Source organism: Maudiozyma barnettii (genome assembly GCF_903064755.1).
Source record: "Maudiozyma barnettii strain CLIB 1767 genome assembly, contig: KABA2_06, whole genome shotgun sequence".
Taxonomy (NCBI): domain Eukaryota; kingdom Fungi; phylum Ascomycota; class Saccharomycetes; order Saccharomycetales; family Saccharomycetaceae; genus Maudiozyma; species Maudiozyma barnettii.
In genome coordinates, this window is record NW_024545243.1 from 873,437 (window position 1) to 892,546 (window position 19,110).

General features: G+C 33.8%; 9 protein-coding genes across 9 annotated transcripts; 6 read left to right on the top strand and 3 right to left on the bottom strand.

The window, feature by feature from the left end:
* Nucleotides 1–4: 4 nt before the first annotated feature.
* Nucleotides 5–1,705, top strand: PCM1 (phosphoacetylglucosamine mutase PCM1; the record flags this gene model as incomplete). The annotated part of the gene is made up of 1 exon (XM_041551480.1): nt 5–1,705. The coding sequence occupies one exon, from the start codon at nt 5–7 to the stop codon at nt 1,703–1,705; it is 1,701 nt and encodes a 566-aa protein (XP_041407414.1).
* Nucleotides 1,706–2,094: 389 nt separating this feature from the next.
* POL5 (DNA-directed DNA polymerase) lies at nt 2,095–5,097 on the top strand (the record flags this gene model as incomplete). Its single annotated transcript, XM_041551481.1, has 1 exon — nt 2,095–5,097. The coding sequence occupies one exon, from the start codon at nt 2,095–2,097 to the stop codon at nt 5,095–5,097; it is 3,003 nt and encodes a 1,000-aa protein (XP_041407415.1).
* Nucleotides 5,098–5,199: 102 nt separating this feature from the next.
* Nucleotides 5,200–6,441, bottom strand: HAT2 (Hat2p; the record flags this gene model as incomplete). The annotated part of the gene is made up of 1 exon (XM_041551482.1): nt 5,200–6,441. The coding sequence occupies one exon, from the start codon at nt 6,439–6,441 to the stop codon at nt 5,200–5,202; it is 1,242 nt and encodes a 413-aa protein (XP_041407416.1).
* An 813-nt stretch (nt 6,442–7,254) lies between these two features.
* On the top strand, nt 7,255–7,866 carry ACM1 (Acm1p; the record flags this gene model as incomplete). The annotated part of the gene is made up of 1 exon (XM_041551483.1): nt 7,255–7,866. One exon carries the CDS (start codon nt 7,255–7,257, stop codon nt 7,864–7,866), a length of 612 nt encoding a protein of 203 aa, XP_041407417.1.
* A 573-nt stretch (nt 7,867–8,439) lies between these two features.
* On the top strand, nt 8,440–10,692 carry KABA2_06S08668 (uncharacterized protein; the record flags this gene model as incomplete). Its single annotated transcript, XM_041551484.1, has 1 exon — nt 8,440–10,692. One exon carries the CDS (start codon nt 8,440–8,442, stop codon nt 10,690–10,692), a length of 2,253 nt encoding a protein of 750 aa, XP_041407418.1.
* Nucleotides 10,693–10,864: 172 nt separating this feature from the next.
* On the bottom strand, nt 10,865–11,455 carry IRC19 (Irc19p; the record flags this gene model as incomplete). Its single annotated transcript, XM_041551485.1, has 1 exon — nt 10,865–11,455. The coding sequence occupies one exon, from the start codon at nt 11,453–11,455 to the stop codon at nt 10,865–10,867; it is 591 nt and encodes a 196-aa protein (XP_041407419.1).
* A 242-nt stretch (nt 11,456–11,697) lies between these two features.
* GRC3 (polynucleotide 5'-hydroxyl-kinase) lies at nt 11,698–13,683 on the top strand (the record flags this gene model as incomplete). Its single annotated transcript, XM_041551486.1, has 1 exon — nt 11,698–13,683. One exon carries the CDS (start codon nt 11,698–11,700, stop codon nt 13,681–13,683), a length of 1,986 nt encoding a protein of 661 aa, XP_041407420.1.
* A 116-nt stretch (nt 13,684–13,799) lies between these two features.
* On the bottom strand, nt 13,800–16,391 carry RIX7 (putative AAA family ATPase RIX7; the record flags this gene model as incomplete). The annotated part of the gene is made up of 1 exon (XM_041551487.1): nt 13,800–16,391. The coding sequence occupies one exon, from the start codon at nt 16,389–16,391 to the stop codon at nt 13,800–13,802; it is 2,592 nt and encodes an 863-aa protein (XP_041407421.1).
* A 787-nt stretch (nt 16,392–17,178) lies between these two features.
* On the top strand, nt 17,179–18,777 carry PRP19 (E3 ubiquitin-protein ligase PRP19; the record flags this gene model as incomplete). Its single annotated transcript, XM_041551488.1, has 1 exon — nt 17,179–18,777. One exon carries the CDS (start codon nt 17,179–17,181, stop codon nt 18,775–18,777), a length of 1,599 nt encoding a protein of 532 aa, XP_041407422.1.
* Nucleotides 18,778–19,110: the final 333 nt, after the last annotated feature.

The window sequence follows — 19,110 nt, forward strand, 5'->3', positions numbered from 1 at the left end:
CCCCATGACAGCACACCAAGCCACCGAAATGCAATTGCAACTGCTCGAATCGTTGCACACTCAGGTTTGTAAAACTAAAAACTATTCTTATACCTATGGTACTGCGGGGTTTAGAGATAAAGCGGCAGTTCTAGATACTGTAATGTTTACCACTGGGATAATCGCCGCTTTAAGATCTATGTCTCACAATGGGAAAGCCGTCGGGGTAATGATCACTGCTTCCCATAATCCACCGCTGGATAACGGTGTCAAGATCATCGAACCCGATGGTTCGATGCTTTTACAATCATGGGAATCACACGCAACGCAATTGGCGAATATTGCAGCTAATGATACTGTCACTCAATTGATTCAATATATCAATGAAATCGTTGCAACTTTAAACATCGATTCAAATGTGACGCCGTCAATTGTGGTCGGAATGGACTCTAGAGAATCTTCTCCAAGATTAATGGATTGCTTATTATCAACTTTATCACCGGTCTTTATGGCAAAGATTGTTAATCATAATATGCTAACTACTCCGCAATTACATTTCTTAACCGCATATCAAAATAATCATGAACCATCTTCAGATGATAAGACTGTGATCTCTGTTAGTCAATACGATTCAAAGTTCCAAACCGCGTTCAAAGACCTGATGAATCTATATGAGATCAAGGATTTCAATGATTGTTTTGAATCTTTAGTGGTAGATTGCGCCAATGGGATAGGGGCACCCCAATTCCAACAATTCGTTAAGGGCTTACCTCAATGTAATTCAATCAAATTCGTGAATGATGATTATACTCATCCAGATACCTTAAATAATTCATGTGGCGCTGATTTTGTGAAGACTCAACAAAGGCTACCTGCAGGCGTCGACGATTCTCTTTTAAATGATAACAATCTGTATTGTTCCTTCGATGGTGATGCCGATAGAATTGTCTTTTATTATGTCGGTAATAAAACTACCAAGTTTCATTTATTAGATGGTGATAAAATCGCAACTTTATTTGCCAAATTCCTAAAAAAATTATTGATTAAAGCAAATTTGACTCAAGATGATATTAGATTAGGAATCGTCCAGACTGCTTACGCTAATGGTAGTTCCACCACTTATGTTCTGGACACTTTACATTGTCCTGCATCCTGTACGAAGACTGGTGTCAAACATTTACATCATGAAGCTCAAACTGCTTATGACATAGGGATTTATTTCGAGGCCAATGGTCATGGTACTATCTTATTCTCGGATAATTTTTACTCGAAAGTTCAAGAACGTCAAACAATTGCCATTAAAGAAAATGACCTAAGTTCCTTAAAGGCATCCAAGACTCTATTAGCATTCTCAAAGGTGATCAATCAAACCGTCGGAGATGCAATTGCAGATCTGCTAGGGGTCGTCGCTACATTATTAATCTCAAAAATGAAACCTTCTCAATGGGATAATGAATATACGGATTTACCAAACTTGTTAAGTAAAGTGATCGTTCCGGATAGAACCGTGTTCAAGACAACAGATCAAGAACGTAAATTGACTAGCCCCCCTGCGTTGCAACCAAAGATGGATCTCTTGATTAATAAGATTGAACAAGGAAGAGCATTTGTAAGAGCATCAGGCACAGAAGACGCTGTCAGGGTTTATTGTGAGGGGAAGCACGCGGATGATGTTAAACAACTTTCCAAGGATATTGAGGCTTTAATAATGTCTGAAGTTAACTGAGAAATCTCTCTTTTTTATTAAAACCCCCCGCCAAATAAAACAGACCTATTCTAATGAATCAGTCTTAGTCGTGTCGGTCTCATTGCATTTATATATTTAATTATTTCTGACTCTCTCTATATATGTAACAACAATTACCATTTATTCGAGGGCTTCGTGTATAGCGAGCTGGAGCCGAAAAAAATAAATAATAACTACGAATTTCGATGTACGTGAAAGAGAGAGAGAGAGAGAACATCGAGATTCATCCAGTAGCAACTAAATTAATCATTTTAAATTCGATGAGATCATTTAAACTTATTGTTATTTCCGAGAAATAACTATTTTATTTCAATTTCTTCCTCACAGTAGCTCTTGAATCGATATCGACAAGGATACTTATTGATAAGATGTCTAAAGTTAACAGAGATCTGTTCTATAAATTAGCCTCTGAGCTACCAGAGGAGCGTGTTCAAGCGGCTGTATTGATTATCAAAGAATTATCGGAATTAGAACTACCTGAAGCTGACACTGAATGGAAATATGTATTGAATAGATTAATCACGGGTTTATCTTCAGATAGAAATGGTGCTCGTCTAGGGTTTTCATTATGTTTAACCGAAGTAGTGAATCTAGCTATTGAATTGAGCAAAGATGGAAAGAAACCTGTACCAGAATGTTTACCAAATATTGAAGAATTTTTAAACTTGGTGTCGAAGACTTTGTCATTAGAAGCTGATAAAAGTAATAAGAAAAGAAAAGGTAAAGAAGAAAGAGGTCTTTTGTTCGGGAAATTATTTGGATTACAATGTCTATTGAATGAACCTCTTTTCAGTGGAATATTCTTTGAAAATAAATCTGTCTCTAAATTTAGTACTACTTTTATGGAAGAATTATTAACTTTGTCTCAGTATAAAAATTGGATTAGAGAACCCTGTTTATATACTCTTTTCCAAACTATCACTAAATTAATCCCATTCGCAAATGAAGAGTTTATTATATCAGTTATCCAATTACTAGATACTTATAAATTGACCTTAACGAACGAAGGTCTAGCCATTTATTTATCTATCCTACACAATGACAAACACTTCAATTTAAGCAACATTACTTTAAAAAATAATGGTTGGAAGAATAATGATCCATTAGCTAGAGGTAATTTACCTGTATTAACTGATGTATTGCGTCAATCTTCGGTTTCTGATGATGAAAGGAATAACGTAAAACAAGCCAACTGGACTCCAAGATTACATTTTGTTTGGAAGGTTCTTCTACCAATAATTTGTGTAGCACCTGAGGCTAACGGAGAACATATTAATAAAAAGAGAAAGAAAGAAAAGGAAACTATTAAATTTGCAGAGTTTTGGCAAATGGCTGTAGATGAATCTTTTTTCAATGAAAAATCATCTAGCGAAAGAAAATTCTTGGGGTTTTTAATATTTGAAAAGACGATTTCATTAGTGGATGCTCATTGGATTTCCTCTATTTTTAGCCAAAATTTTATGAGATCATTAATTAATCAATCAACTGATTCAAAACGTCTATTACACAAGATCTCTCAAAAATCTTTGAATGTTATTGTGGATTCCTGTGGTCCTGAACATGAAGATAAATTGGTATCTTGTCTAAAAGCGATATTATTTGACCCTACTGGTTCTGTTAACTTTGATAAGTTAACTAAATCAAAGACAGTGTCAAAATTGATTACAACTCCTGATTTGAATGAAAATATATTACAACAATTATTTACAATGTTTTATTCGGAGCTTCCTTCAAAAATTGATACTGACTTGTCTCTAATCCGTTTTATTTTAGATACTGTCTTACATATTGTAAGAAGTCACAAAAATTACATGCCTATTACTTTAGCTACAACTATCTTAAAACCTATCATTTTGTTGACCTTTTTTACTAAAGATAACGAACAATTAAACGAATTGGCAAGAGAACGATTATACTCTATTCTTGCCGAACTTACAGGTGTCAAAGTGGATACACACTCTTGGCAGTATTATGCCCTAGATATAATCATTGAACTTGAAAATGACACTGATTCTAACGTCGAATTAGTTAATAAATTAGATGATAGTCTGATAAAAATAAAACAGGATGCAATGGAGGTATTAAGTGACATTTCTAATTCATTCGAAAAAGCAGGTGAGGAAACATCAAAGTTGCGCGGTATGGAATCTCTAATATCTATGTGTTTACTTCAATTATATTCTGGTGATGTTGAATCTGTATCTGTGATTGAAGAGTTATGTTCATTCTATAATAGTCAATCTGAAGAAGGAGATAATTCGATGGTGGGTATAACAGAAATTCTATTGTCATTGTTAGCCCAAAAGAGAGCTATGCTAAGAAGGATTAGTCTTGCTGTCTGGGAACAATTTATTTCCGATATTGGACATGACGAATTGAAAGTTCTCTTGGATGTTCTATCGGCAAGAGAGAATAAGCAAGGGTTTAGCCAATTATTTGAAGGTGTTGATGAGTATGAAGAAGAAGAAGAAGAAGAAGAAGAAGAAGATAGTGATGCTGAGAATAATGAAAACAAAAGTTCAGACAATGAAGAAAGTTCCAGTGATTCAGATAATGATATGGATGATGAGAATGTCACAAATATTGATAAAGAAACATCCAGCGCATTAGTCAAAGCTCTAAATCTTCCTGAAAATATAATCAATGAAAATGGCGAGGTTAAGTTTGATGAATTAGATGATTTCTCTGGGGATGAAGAAAGTGATGAAGAATCGATGGACGATGAAAAAATGATGGAATTAGATGATCAATTGTCCGAAATATTTAAAAGAAGAAAAGAAGCTCTATCAAGTATTCCAACAGGCAACCAAAGAAAAAGTGATGTTAAAATGTCCCGTGAGAACGTGGTTTCCTTTAAACACAGGATTGTAGAGATGCTAGAAATATACGTCAAGTATATAGAGAAATGTATCGTCGAAAAAAGAAAAGGAAAGAGCGACTCTAATGTTGACGCATCTAATTTGTTAATGTTTATCAGGCCAATGATTGCTTGTGTAAGAGAGACATTAGACAAATCGTTAAGTGATAAAATTTCCAAAATATTAAAGACCAAGGTCTTCAAGATTAGTGTGAATGCCATTTCCAATGTTCAGAATGAAGAATGTTTGACTTTAATAAAACAAGTTCATGATAAATTGTTGAGTTCAAAACCTGGTCATTTCAGTGTAAACTATTATTCCTTGTGTTCAACCTCTTCTATCTTCCTAGGTAAACTTTTGCTTGAAAACAACAAGGGAGATGATTCTTCTGCCATTTTGGAAGAATTGGTAGACATTTATTCTCAGACCACAAAGAAATGGATGACTAAGGGAAAATTTGGTGTAAATATCTTCATTGACTTCTACAATTGGCTGTCAAGCAAGAAACAATAAAAATAACATTTTCGGTAATTATTTTACTAAAAAATGATGCATTACTCCCATAATAAAGTTGTATATATATATGAATATATATAGACGTATGTATAATATTATTTACTGTAGCATATCAATGTTGGGTTCTGGAATATCACCAATTCTTTGCAATTTGCTTGAACATTTCCAAATCTGGACGGTATTCTCTTCTTCAGCAGAAGCCATTAACCATGGGATATTGTCGTTTATTGATATGTCGTTGATGGCACTTTTGTGACCTGCATGAATCATCAGCACTTCTGGCATAGCATCCTCTGCATCATCACGAACTTGTTCGTTACCAATTTCCATTATATCCCATACGATGACTCTTCTATCTGCACCAGCAGAAACAATTATACCATCCTGTTGGCCATAGAAGTCTAAACTTGTAACAGCGTCTGTGTGGGCACACATTGTATGTAAAGGTACAGAAGTATCCCTCATATCATAAAGATAGATATTAGAATCTGTCCCTGCTGCAGCAAATAGATTTGAAGAATATTTTGAGAATGCAATGGTATTAAAAGGTTGTGGAGCCTTTAATTTCATAACAATTGAATCATTGTTATCGTTACTTGAACCTTCAAGTATTCTGAGATCTTGAATTTGTAAAGTACTATCTTCTGATACACTACCAAAGATACTTGGTTCAAAATTGTGCCACTTACAATCGTTAATAATATCGTTATGAGCATTCTCCCAAGATAAAACAGGTTCGGTAGACATTGATACATCCCATAATGCTATTGAGTGATCATCTGAACCACTCAAAAGTTTTCCCTTATCATTAGGATTAAATGAAAGACCGTACCCATTTTCCTTATGATATGACAGTCTTGTAGGTGTTTGTTTTGAAGATTGGTTTGTATCGTAGATATAAAGGGTACCTTCACCATTAATAGTAGCAACGATGTTATTTTGTTGTGGCATATAACGAGCTCTAGTGATCTCTAAATCGTGTTTAAATTTTTTAGTTATTCTAATGTTTGATTTTACATTTTCTGTAGATAATTCGTTATGTTCATCATCCTCTACTGAACTTAACGCAATTTCTTTTGGTAATTCTACAGATGCAATTTTCAAATAGTTATCTTCTTCACCAGAAGTGTGAGTCCCTAAAAGTAAATCTTGTTTTTGTGGTGAAGTTGATCCATTATCTGGTAACCATTGAATTGTTAAGGATGGCCATGTTAATTTTGTTTCGCTCACAAAATCGTACATTAATGGGACATTAGATTTCCACAAATCGTACTCTTGTTCAATTGATAATGGTTCATTATTTTCTTCTTGAATGTTATTTGTATCCATAAGTTGATCCATTATTCGTTAATGTATTTATTTTGCAGATTTCGTTATTTACTTTAAAAAGCCTAAATTAGAATATGTGCTTGTTTTATTCTATTTGAAACGTTGATGATGAGTTATCTCTCTATAATAACTGCTAGCCTCAGATTTTTACTATCAAAATGATTTATTGGAAGTATTAAAAATAATTATCAACTTGAAGTAAATGATTGTATCGATCTGATAAAGCTTGTTTTAAGCTGTTTGTTTCTTGTTCTACTTTCTCACTTAATTTTACTTAGGCCAAGACAGGAAATTGTAAAAATAATTGAACGCGAAATTGCGAATATTTTCGGCCAATTTGTTACACCATAGCAAATGAAGAAAAATGAAAAAGAAAAATTGTGCCTAAGCGCACAATTTTGCGAAACATTGAATTTTTGATGTTTTGCAATTTTGCGAATTGGGGAATTGCAGAATATGCGAAATTTGCGAAGAGAAAAGAGACATATAGAAAACACAATTGGCGATTTGTTAAGTACAAAGCGCCGAAGTGCGATCGTCTCTTAATGTCCTGCATTAGGACAGAGAATATTTTCCCGTTTTAGGAGTTCGCATAATACACGAAATGTTGATCTGTTAAGAATTACTAAAAACAACAAACTCCTCATCAGTCCATCGTTCACTGTAATCATCCAATATATATATATATATAGAAGTTTAATAATTCACTAATCGACTCCTAAAGCTCCTCCATTTAGAATTATAAGAAGTCATAAGAAAGGCATATATATCATCATCATCATCATCCCCCTAATACAAATAAACAATTCAGATCAAAAACACAATATGAGTTCACCATTAAGAAGAAGATCAGCTTTGACTAGCAAAAACGTTAACCTTAATTCAAGATCAAACAACTTTTTAACCAAGAGTATGAGTAGTAGTAGTCTCCCAAGCAACAGTTTATCTAGATCTCCATCTGGGTCTCCAACAAGATGTTCACAAAAAACTAATATTAGACAAAGTCCATTGAAGAAAAGAATCTCAGGAACACCATCTCCCATTAAGAGACTACAACAGGGCTTTGCATTTTCATTCCACGAAGATAATTCTCCTACTCGTATATCCATAATCAAATCACATGAACATATAAATCCACGTGAAAATGATGATGGTACGGCCAAAGAAAACGTATCTCCTATTAGAACGAATACTACAAGCAAAAAAAATAATGAAAGTGCTAAATTACATTCCATTGAAGAATTCTCAAGGAATAAAACAGAAAAGACTTCGAGAAGAATCCCACTACAAGAATTAAGAGCCTCGGATTATCCTGGATACTTAGAAGATCCTATTACTCACAATGTATGCCCTTTAGATGTACCTTTTAGTGTCAACCATAATAGCAGCTCAGAGAGCTCAAAACGGAGCTCGCCATCTAGAATTCTTCGTTTCTAAGAATTCAAATAGCTCACATAAATTACTATAAAGTTGTTGTGTTTTTTTGCATTTGCACACTTTCGATGTGCTCGAGGAAAACAGAATGAAAAACGCTCTGTGATTGCTCAATTATAATGGGACCCAGGACTACCTGCTAACCGCACGATATATACCCTCATCAAATATGTAACATTATCTAACGTCATTAATTAATTGAAGAAATAAAGAATATCATTCCTTAAATGAGTATTTTGTTCATTGCAACAGCCTTTTTCTTATTTAGGTAATGCAATGCTTCCAGATACAGTAACTCTTCCCTAGTTTGGTAATTTTCTTCTCTGATATATATATATATATTTTTCTCTCTCGTTTTTCAATTTCTGACTTGTTATTGTGACTACGCAAAGCGAGGTCCAAAGCTGAACACTTTCAAGAAAAACAAACACTTCACATTCAAACAGTATCCTTTTTTGGGACACATTTTTCAATATTTATATTTATACAAGGAATTGACCGTCGAGAGATCAGATTACTTGTGTATTACTGATCGTGATTTGTCTCTTACAAGAAATCGGAAGAAGCTATTCAGATATGGTATCAGACGGTTATACTTTGCAGTCAGCATTTGAGTCCCGTTTGTCTTATGATATTAAACATACTTCTGACGAAGGTAGTACATTATTGTACACAACAGGCCCAATACTGGAGGATCATCTTAATGATACGCTAAAAGAACTGCTTGAGTTTCACAATGTTTCATGTGAAAGCTCTGAGTTGACATATATTTTACCAAATGATCTCGATAAGAATGAGGTAACCCTTGTACATAACATTGAACAAAAATTTATCTCCATTGAAGGTATTACAGCCGACAATGAATTTCAGCCATATGTTTCTGAAGATATTGTAAATACCCTTTCTCTTCAACCAATGGATGAAGACACAATTGATATTTCAAAATTTTTTAATGATGATTCTAATGGATTTACTGCCATATTGGATGATATGGCTACTCATTTTAAAGTGTATATAATTATGAATTATAAATTAATATCAGATTTGTTAGAGGTAAACACAAGATTAATAGGTACTTCTGAAAATATTATCCGCTGTAAACACCAGGTATATGCATTCATTCATTTATTTATGAACAAGTTTAACAGAAACGAAAATTATGTTGTCGATTATCTAGATATAGAGACACTATCATTTTTACCATTCTTACACGATCAACAAAACATGAATTTTATTAATAATCATCTCTGTACATCTATTTTTGCACCAGAAATTGCTCAACATAATGATAAATCGTTATCACGACAACTAATTCTAACAGGAAATATTCACGGACAATTACTGAAGACAAAAAAGATCATTGAACAAAGATTGCAATGTTTGAACACATCAATATTTTATAAAAAGATTTTCAACATCTCAAGTGCTAAATTGTTCTTCCTGAAGAAATTTTGTCATGCCGATACCGTCGAGTTTATGATTCAAAACCATTGTTTTATTAGTCTAAACAATAATTCTATTGAATTCCAAGCATTTTCGCCAATTATATTAAATACCGTGGTTAAACAATTTACATTAAAATTTTTGCAAGAATTAGTGGAATTAGCGCTTGTTATGAACAAAGATAATAGCTATAATTCAATAATAAAAGACATTAACAAAAACAAACTATTCAATGGGCAATATGTTGTGATGAAATCACACACTTCAGATGATAAAATAATTATTTGTGTTAAACATAACGATTTGACCGAATATCTGGTGGATACAGATAGTAATAAGGACTGTGTTATCATATTCGATGACGATAAAGTTAAACAATTCAGATTATCCTTCGAAGTCAATTCAGAATACGAAGATTTTATTTGTGGGAAAAAGAATGGTAAGCTAACTAGAATCATAGACAATGTAAAATCTATCATTGAATTATCAAACAACAGCAAATCGACTCAAAATAATGGTGATGATACAATGAATCTAACAGTTATTAGTTGCAATTTCAAGGATTTTAGGAACTCTATGAAAAACATTGTTAATGAATTACCAGCAGAAGAATCATTTTTCATTCCAGAGGTATATCATAGACCCATTATTGGAGCAGGTGGTACTATAGTTCAGACAATTATGAGAAAGCACAACGTTTTCATTCAATTTTCAAATAGTTTTTCTTTACCTCAAAATAATTTTGGAATTACAAGATATCATAACGTTGTTATCCGTTGTCCAACAAAGAATGAACAGAATATTAGATTTGCAAAGAATGAAATATTTAAGTTAGTAGATGATTTTAATTATATGCAGATCATTGAATCATTGAACTTGACGAACAACCGATTTGAAAGTATCATTTTGGCATCAGCTGATAATACAAACCTAAACAAATTGATTCAATTTGAGAGGAAATATAATGTATTTATTGATTTCCCAAGTGACTTATCAAGAAGTGACAACGAACCTGTATTACTAAAAATTATCGGTAATGACGCTTCAAGTACTCTGGAAGCCGTCGATGATATAACTAATGATCTGTCACAGTGGTACAGAGAGTTAACTTTAAAAATATCCTCAAATTTTAAAGTTTATTCTCAAAAGAAAGATAATGTAGCCAAATTGTACAATGAGGTCATTATTCCCTTGGAGGAAGCATTTAATCAAGTCTTCATTAGTTTCAGTCAATTGAATTCTGTTATTGCAGTTGCATACAACGGTGATTCCTCTATAAACCCTAGAGATAATGTAAACAAGATTGTAGAATTCATCACATCATATTTGATTGAGCAAGGGATGACAATCATTAATAAGAGTCAGGCTCCTGATACCGTCGAATAATACTTACAAGTACTAGCACAGATAATATAAATAGCTAAAATAATTGCCAAAGTATTATTTATTTTAGGCTTTTTGTAACTATATAGAAACATCGATATTTACATAATTTTTCGTTTGAAGTTTACAGGATATTAATAATAATAAGAATAATATTAGCACTATTTTAACGTCATCAAAGTCTAGTTCCAAGTGTTTCATTGAGATACATTACTACCTTATCAAATTCTCCAAAATCGACCCCTTTGTCGTCTTGTTGATTTCCACTTCCATTTAGCTGTTTGAATTGAACCCTGTAATCATAGAAATCAGTATGACCGATTCTCTCATTATTCTCAATCTTGAAATATTCTAATGTTAAAATATTTTTTAATATCTGTTTGGCCATTATAATATCTCTATCTGCATTGATTGATTGATTCTCCACATGAGATACAGCAGTCATTATGAAATTGTAAGTTTGGAGGAGCTCAGTCTTCCAACTGATATGGTTGCTTGTTTCCTTTCCTAGAACTAATGATCGCCTTTTCTCGAAATCCTCATATTTAAATTTATACTTGAGATAGCCTATGTAGGTGTTTTGGATCATTTGTCTTTGGGATATGAATGGTTTAAGCCTTACAAGACGTCTATAATGGATTAATATGTACTGCTTGTCATTGCATATATTTAAATCAGTTTGTGGTAAGAGGAATTTACCAATATTTTTGATAAAAAGACGATTACCTGTGCTAATTGCATTCTTAGTCTCGATAATGGCAGACATTCGAATGGAGAGATAGGTTAGAAGATATTTTAATAAATATTTTGTGATGTTTATACGAAGGTATTCTTTTATTGAAGTTAACGCCAACACGGCAATTGTGCTGTAGCAAATTTTATTTTCGTTTTTTACATTTATTATTAGAGTAGTACTCACTCAGAATAACAACATATCGATATAGAAGGAGCATATCGAAATAATCTTCTAAGACCTGGCATCCCAAGTCCACTAGCAATTTGTTACAGATGAGTAATAACGGGGAACTAGTTTATTTAAGTTCTGATGGGGAAGATTCAGATTCTGTTCTCTTAGACGCCTCTAAAACTATAGAGAGGAAACCGACCTGTATTACCGACGATTACGATGGTGACAGTTCTGAGTTGGAAGATGATGAAGCTAGCACTTCCAAAGGGTTTACTCCTACTTCAGGAAATAATGTGTTAAGGATCAAAGAACGGGATTTGGTATTTACATTAATTGGGCTTAAGGAAAAACAAGGTGTACACATTTCAGGTGTGTTCGATATTCAAATCATAAAAGGTGGGATTATGTATAATGGAGTCCATTATAATGCTTCTAAAAATAGGATATCATTTTCACACCCACTTACAGATGCAATACCAGAAATCAAATCTTCATTTCATGCAGGATGGGACGAACCATTGTTTTTAACTGCTAAACAAAAGAAATTGATAGATATTCAAATGCTAGAAAATTTTGTTTGTGTACTGAAAGTGAGCTCTGCGAATGTAGATGGATTATTGGGTATTTCAAGTTTATACCCTGATGCGTCAAGTCTATGGAAACCAAAATATAGCCCTTCATGTATCATACCATCGAGTACTGATACCTTCTGTATACTGGATAAAACATATGAAGATGAATATACATCTCAGAGTAATCCTACTAGTTGGCAAGATGTAATTGATAATTTATTTGTAGCATTCAAAAATCAAGAATATGATATGAGAGTAATGGTCATTGGTGGTAAAAACTCAGGGAAATCCACTTTTCTACGTTCACTACTAGAGACATTTATGAATAAAACCATTCTTAACGAGGATGGTTCAACATTTAAGTCACAAGAGGATATATTATATATGGATCTTGACCCAGGACAGCCCGAATATTCGGACCCAGAGTGTATATCTTTAACTGAAATAAGTCCTACACATGTGGCACATCTAGGTCAACGTTTAGCTCAGCATAGTCATAAAAAGTTACAACAGTTCTATTATGGTTCTTCTTCGCCTCAGGATGAACCGACATTGTATATGGAACAGATAAATGAGATGATGAAATATTTTGAAGAACGTGAGTCCATGGGTACCACTTTATTAAATCTACCTGGATGGATCAAGGGATTTGGTATGACTATTGTTAACAATGTTATACGTCTTTTCAAGCCTACACATGTAATTTGTATTGATTCTTCAAAATTGGATGCCGAATTAGAGATACAAAACGAATTTGCTAATGCTTTCCAAATAAAATATGAACCGAAAATATATAACGTTGATAGTATATTTTCTCATAGTACTTCACAACAAAATTTACAACCAAGATTCCATGCACCACAAATTAGAACAATAAAGATGCTTATGTCATTCCACAGACTTCGAAGCTTGAATAATATGAACTTAAAATATGACTTTGCCCCATTGCTATCTCAGAAACCTATACAGATATCATACGGCGCTTTATCAGGAATTGAGGGAATCCAATTTTACGAGGAGTACTCAGACCTCGAAGAGAATGACATTAAAGGTGCATTAGAAGGAATGGTTGTTGGATTGGGTTTAAGAAGGACATGGAATAATGAAGGCGATGCGAAACCATATCGCACTATTGTTGATACATATCCTATTGTTAAGAACAGATTGAAAGCAAGTAATGTATTGCATTATTCATTGGCTTTGATTCATTCAGTTGATCTAGAAAATCAAATAATTAATATATTTCTTCCAGATATAAATAAGGAGAAGGTAAAGGCAAAGACCGAGGAGTTAAGAAATTCTGATAATGAAAATGATGAGGAATGGAGATACTCTTGGGTCATTATTAGAGGAAAGTCAGATACTCCGTTGTGTGAATTGTATCCTAAAGAATTGTCAGCGATGTTTGATAAATATGAAACAATTCCGTACATATCTACATCAAGAAGGAAGAAATACGAGCACGTTTGGAAGGTTCGTAAAAATGTTCAACGGAGAGGACAAACTATGAAGTGAAATTACAACTACAAGGAGTCCGGTTTAAATAAATATAAATTCAACTTATATATAATATGCATTTCTTTACGATAAAAATATATATCGAATGATCTAGAATTGGTGAGTACGGTATCCTAACCTGACGATTCGGTATTGTCATCAGTGACAAGCCTTACATCATCATTCCAACCCATTTGCTTATTTAATTTATCGTACTTGAGTCTATCTTTATCACTTACTGAAGGTTTTATCATGGACAATGCTTTGAAAAAGTCGTTAGCCGTAATCAATATTTGATCTTCTGATACCCCAACACTCAAGTCTTCAAATTCCTTATCTAAATTATTATCAAAAACAGATTGTATGTCGTCTGTTTTAAAGAAACTTCTCTTTAGTGCTAAAATTGAACTTTCTCTTACTAATGCTGCCAAATCTGCACCAGAATAGTTTCTACAACGTTCATCAGATATAATATTTTCGAATACAATGTCTTTAGCGAGGGGTGTTCCACTGGATCTCGTGACTGTTTTGATGATATCGAGTTTCTCTTCCTTGTTAGGAAGTTCAATGAATAAAGTTTTGTCAAGTCTCCCTGGTCTTAACATTGCAGGATCTATTATGTCAGGTCTATTAGTGGCACCAATAACGAATATACCTCGTCTATCGTTTAGACCATCTAATTCTGTTAAGAGAGTATTTACAACTCTTGAAGATGACTCGGATAGTGATGTGTCTCTTCTTGGGACCAAAGCATCTAATTCATCGAAAAAAATGACACATGGCACAGATGCTCTAGCTCTTGTAAATACTTGTCTAATTGCCCTCTCAGATTCACCCACATATTTGTTTAGTAGTTCTGGTCCTTTAATTGATATAAAGTTTGCACGAGATTCATTTGCAACAGCCTTGGCTAACAACGTCTTACCACAACCAGGTGGACCCCATAATAGAACGCCTGCAGGTGCATTTATACCAACTCTTTCATATAATTCAGGCCTTTTGATTGGTTGAACAATTGCCATATTTAATTCAATACGAATTTTACTTAATGCACCAACATTAGCCCAAGTAACATCTGGGACAGTAGCAAACCCTTCTCTCTTAGCCGTTGGTTGAATTGTTGGTAAGGCCTTTAAGAAATCTTCATATCTAATAGACAATTGCTCCAGCTGGCTATCAGTCAATGGATCTGGGAAATTATTAATAAATTTTTGTATCACCGACAAAGGCAAAGGATCAATCATATTTGCAGTATTCTTAAGATACGTTTGTTCCGGTGTTGAATTGCCATGTTCTTTTCCATTCTCACTTTCTGTCAAAGGTGTGTCCTCCTCCATTTGAATATCCTCGTCAGCTTCAGTATTCTCACTGACCGTGGTATCATTTTGAGGATTAGCTAACAGATTGTTATGGTTTTCAAAAATACGTTTAATAGCACAAGTTCCGGCAGCAGTGGTTAATGCCTTAAGATCAGCCCCAACGAAACCTGGTGTTAATTTAGCCAATTGCGAATAATCAATCTGCCCGTCAATTTTTAATGATTGTGTGATTTTTCTAAGAATGTGTAATCTTGAAACCTCATTAGGAACATTTAAACAAATTTCTCTGTCAAATCTACCGGCTCTTCTTAATGCAGCATCAAGGGAGTCCGGTCTATTTGTAGCACCTATAACAATAACAGGTTTACCGTTCGTATTTTCCAGAGTTAATTCATCCATCGAGGTCAATAATTGGGCCACAATTCTTCGTTCCATCTCCCTTTGAGCACCTCCATCACGTTTTGGAGTAATAGCATCAATTTCATCAAAAAACATTAGACATGGAGCCAAAGACTTAGCTTCCTCAAATAAATCTCTGATACGTTTTTCACTTTCACCCGACATTCCACTAACAACCGATGGTGCAGATATTGATATAAATGGTATTTTCAATTCACCAGCAACAGCATTTGCAATGGATGTTTTCCCACAACCAGGGGGGCCATGTAATAAGACGCCTCTGGGTGGCTCTACTCCTGTGGTCAAATATATTTCTGGATGTAACATTGGAAGCCCTATAAGCTCCATAAGTTGTGCAATTACATCATCCATACCACCTAATTGTTTTAAATTAGAAGTAGGTGGAGAACGATCCTCTTTTGTCTTTTGTCTCTTAACCTTTGTTTGATTATCTTTTGTTCTCTTTTTATTCGACTTTTGGGTAGACTCATCTGTAGTTTCTGTCCCACTTGTGGAAGGTGCAGGTACAGGTACAGGTGCAGGTGTGATCCCCCACTGATTTGTGACACTTTTATTCATTTGGTTTGAGTCTGCGTTAATCATTAAATTTTTCTTCTTCATTTCATTTTCATTAGAGTCAGTTCCATCAAGTTCATCTTCACCTTGAGGTTCATTATATTCAGGAAATGTGGAAAACTCTTCTTGTTCCTCAGTGACTATTTGGGCTAAGACTTTCTCAATTGTTTTTGTTAACATAACTTTTTTCACTCTTTGCATTGAAAGATCCTTAACCATGCAAAAATTGAAAATTTCAGACACAGTTAGATCCTTTGCAAAAAAAATTGTATCAAACGCATCTTGATCATCCTCAACAACATCAGTTTGTGGTATTTGTGCAGCTTCCCTTTTCTTATCTAGGGTCTTTTCTTCTAACAAGCGATAAATAAGGTCCGAAACTTTATTATCTAATGGTGTGTTGCTATTTTTCTTCCCTTTAGCTTTACCCATCTTGATTATAAATCTTCTCCGATATAGCTGATTATAGTGATAATAATCTCGTCAGTTGTATCTCTGTGTACTTTAAGTTAGAGAGACGACATATGAATGGTTTTAAACGAGTCTAACTTGCGATGAGCATCTCATCTTTTTGACTTTTCTTCTGAAAAATTTTTTTTCTGTTGGGATCACGTGAGAGAAGTGTCAAGAGTGGCAATTAGGTGAAGAATACCTGTTTTACATACGCAGTTAAAGAGATAAATAAGTTGTAAAAATCAGTGTAGAAATACCAATATTTCACTGATTAGTTTATATATATAACAGGAAAAACAAATTGGTGTTATTGTGACATATCAATAAGAAGAGTCCTAAATAAAATGTTCTTGATAATATTTTCAATCCATCTTCACAGATAGACACACTCATAGTGGGATTACAGGCGATATTTATGCAAAAATGTAGATATATGGTATATTATCGATGTAGAGTGCTTCTATAACCACCTCATATCATTATAATCGTTTCTTCCGTCTCTAGTTTCTTATGTCTTTCAAGCTTCAGATAAAGATTGAAAGACATAAGAAAATTTTTTGTTGTCAGCGATTTTTCTGTTTATGCTATTTAGAGACAGTCCGTTTCCAGGATAATAAAAATAGGATTTTAATAGTAAATAAAGAAACATTGCAATCTTAAGGAACCTCCTGGCTACAAGACTAAAGAGGGTAATATATTGTGTTTACACTTGAAAATATCATTATTGTTGATTAATTAATAGATAGATATAACCTTTATACATCTGATGTTTTGCGCAATTAGTGGTAAACCACCCAGAGTTGCTGCCATTTCTCCCAGTTCGAAATGTGTCTTTGAGAAGAGTTTACTGGAACAATATGTTAAAGAACATGGGATAGATCCGGTCTCTAATGAGCCTATCACTGTAGATCAGATTATAACAGTAGCACAGTCCCCCTTACAACATTCGTTGAATGATAATCTCAATTCCGCTACATTGAACAGTAATTATAGTATCCCAAGTTTGTTGTCCACTTTGCAAAATGAATGGGATGCACTGATGCTCGAGAACTTCAGTCTAAGAAAACAATTAGATCAAATTACCAAAGAATTTTCTACAGCTTTATTTGAAAGAGATGCTGCAAAACTTGTGGCTGCTCGTTTATTACAAGAAAAGAATGTAGCTCTCAATGATATTAAGACGGTGGTATCTACTTATGCAGAGGCCAGTAGGAGTAATAATAACCTCATGGAAGACTCATCTATTAAAGATTCACATTCAGATATGTCGAAATCGATGGTTAGTGACTCCCAAGATTTTGTGAAAGAAACAAAAAAGCATATTCCAAAGGAACTAGTTTTGCCAGAAGGTGATAATGTATTTGAAGCTAATTCGACATCTGAAAAACTAGCTTCCGGGATGATATGTTTCCCAAGAATAACATATATTGAGGATAAGAAGCGTATCCCTAGAATATTCCAGGATCCATTAAGTCTATCAATAATTTATGACTCTTTCTCTAATCAAAAAAAGTTTGATATCCCAGAAACATGGACTGTTGGGAATGAAGCATTATTATCCATGTTATGTTTAACGAATGATGAGAATATAGTGGTTGCTCTTACAAGAGATAACAAACTTGTAGTGTATGACCTTGAGAAACAAGAGACTTTAAATAGTATTTATTTCGAAGTTAAAGATGTGATATATATATGTTGTCATGAGAGAGTCATGAAGGATTGTATTCTAATAGTAAAAAGAGATGGAACAGTGGCGTATGTTAACTATAAAAAGTATACCGCTGATGAAAATTCAATTATAACCGTTATTTCTGGAGAGCCATCCGTGTCTTATCAATATGCTCAGTTACATAAAGATGGTTTACTTCTAGCATTGGGCGATAAAGTATCCGTTTCTTTAATAAATTTATCAAATCCGTTAGATCAACCTATAGTTTTCCAATGCAACCGAGAGATTCCTAGCGACGGGGGTTTAACTAAAGTTTTCTTCCCAAGAAATGGGTACTGGATGATGGTTCAATCTGAAGCAGAGATATTTACATTTGATTTACGTAAGGATGATCATTCTGTTTTGGCCACACCTCCTATCAAACTTTCGCAGAATAAGCTCACGAGATGGGATCTTGATCTTAGTGGGAAAACTCTTGTCATTTCAGAATCAGAGGGCACTATTCAGATAATTCATGTATACGTTTACACAAAGACAAAAAAGCAATGGATTCATCATTCTACACATCAAGTCAAACAGAGTTCAGTGTGGAAACCAGAGGAATTTATTGTATTACGACAGAGCAGTGAAAGTAATAATGCAGCTCTTTTCGAAACTTCAGGTGGAGCATCACAAATATTGAACATTCATGTTTAGATATATTTCTATATATATATTAGATAGTTATACACATATCAATAATTTAAAATAGAGTACATCTTGATGTTGAAAGGTCCAGTCAAAGCAATTTTCCATAATATGTGGATAGGAAACTCATCGTTCCCACATGGGGATAATCGAAGAATCTTTAAATAGGTAGATAATTTATTTATGTTCACTAAGCGAAGCGAGATACGAGGCGATGGTTTGAGACACAACAAAATCTAAACAACGACCGTCTTAATCATAATAGGGATACAAAACTTGATAACAAAATAATAAAAAGACTCCCTTTAAAAGTGTGAGTAAGTTTCAGATTTTAACACTTGA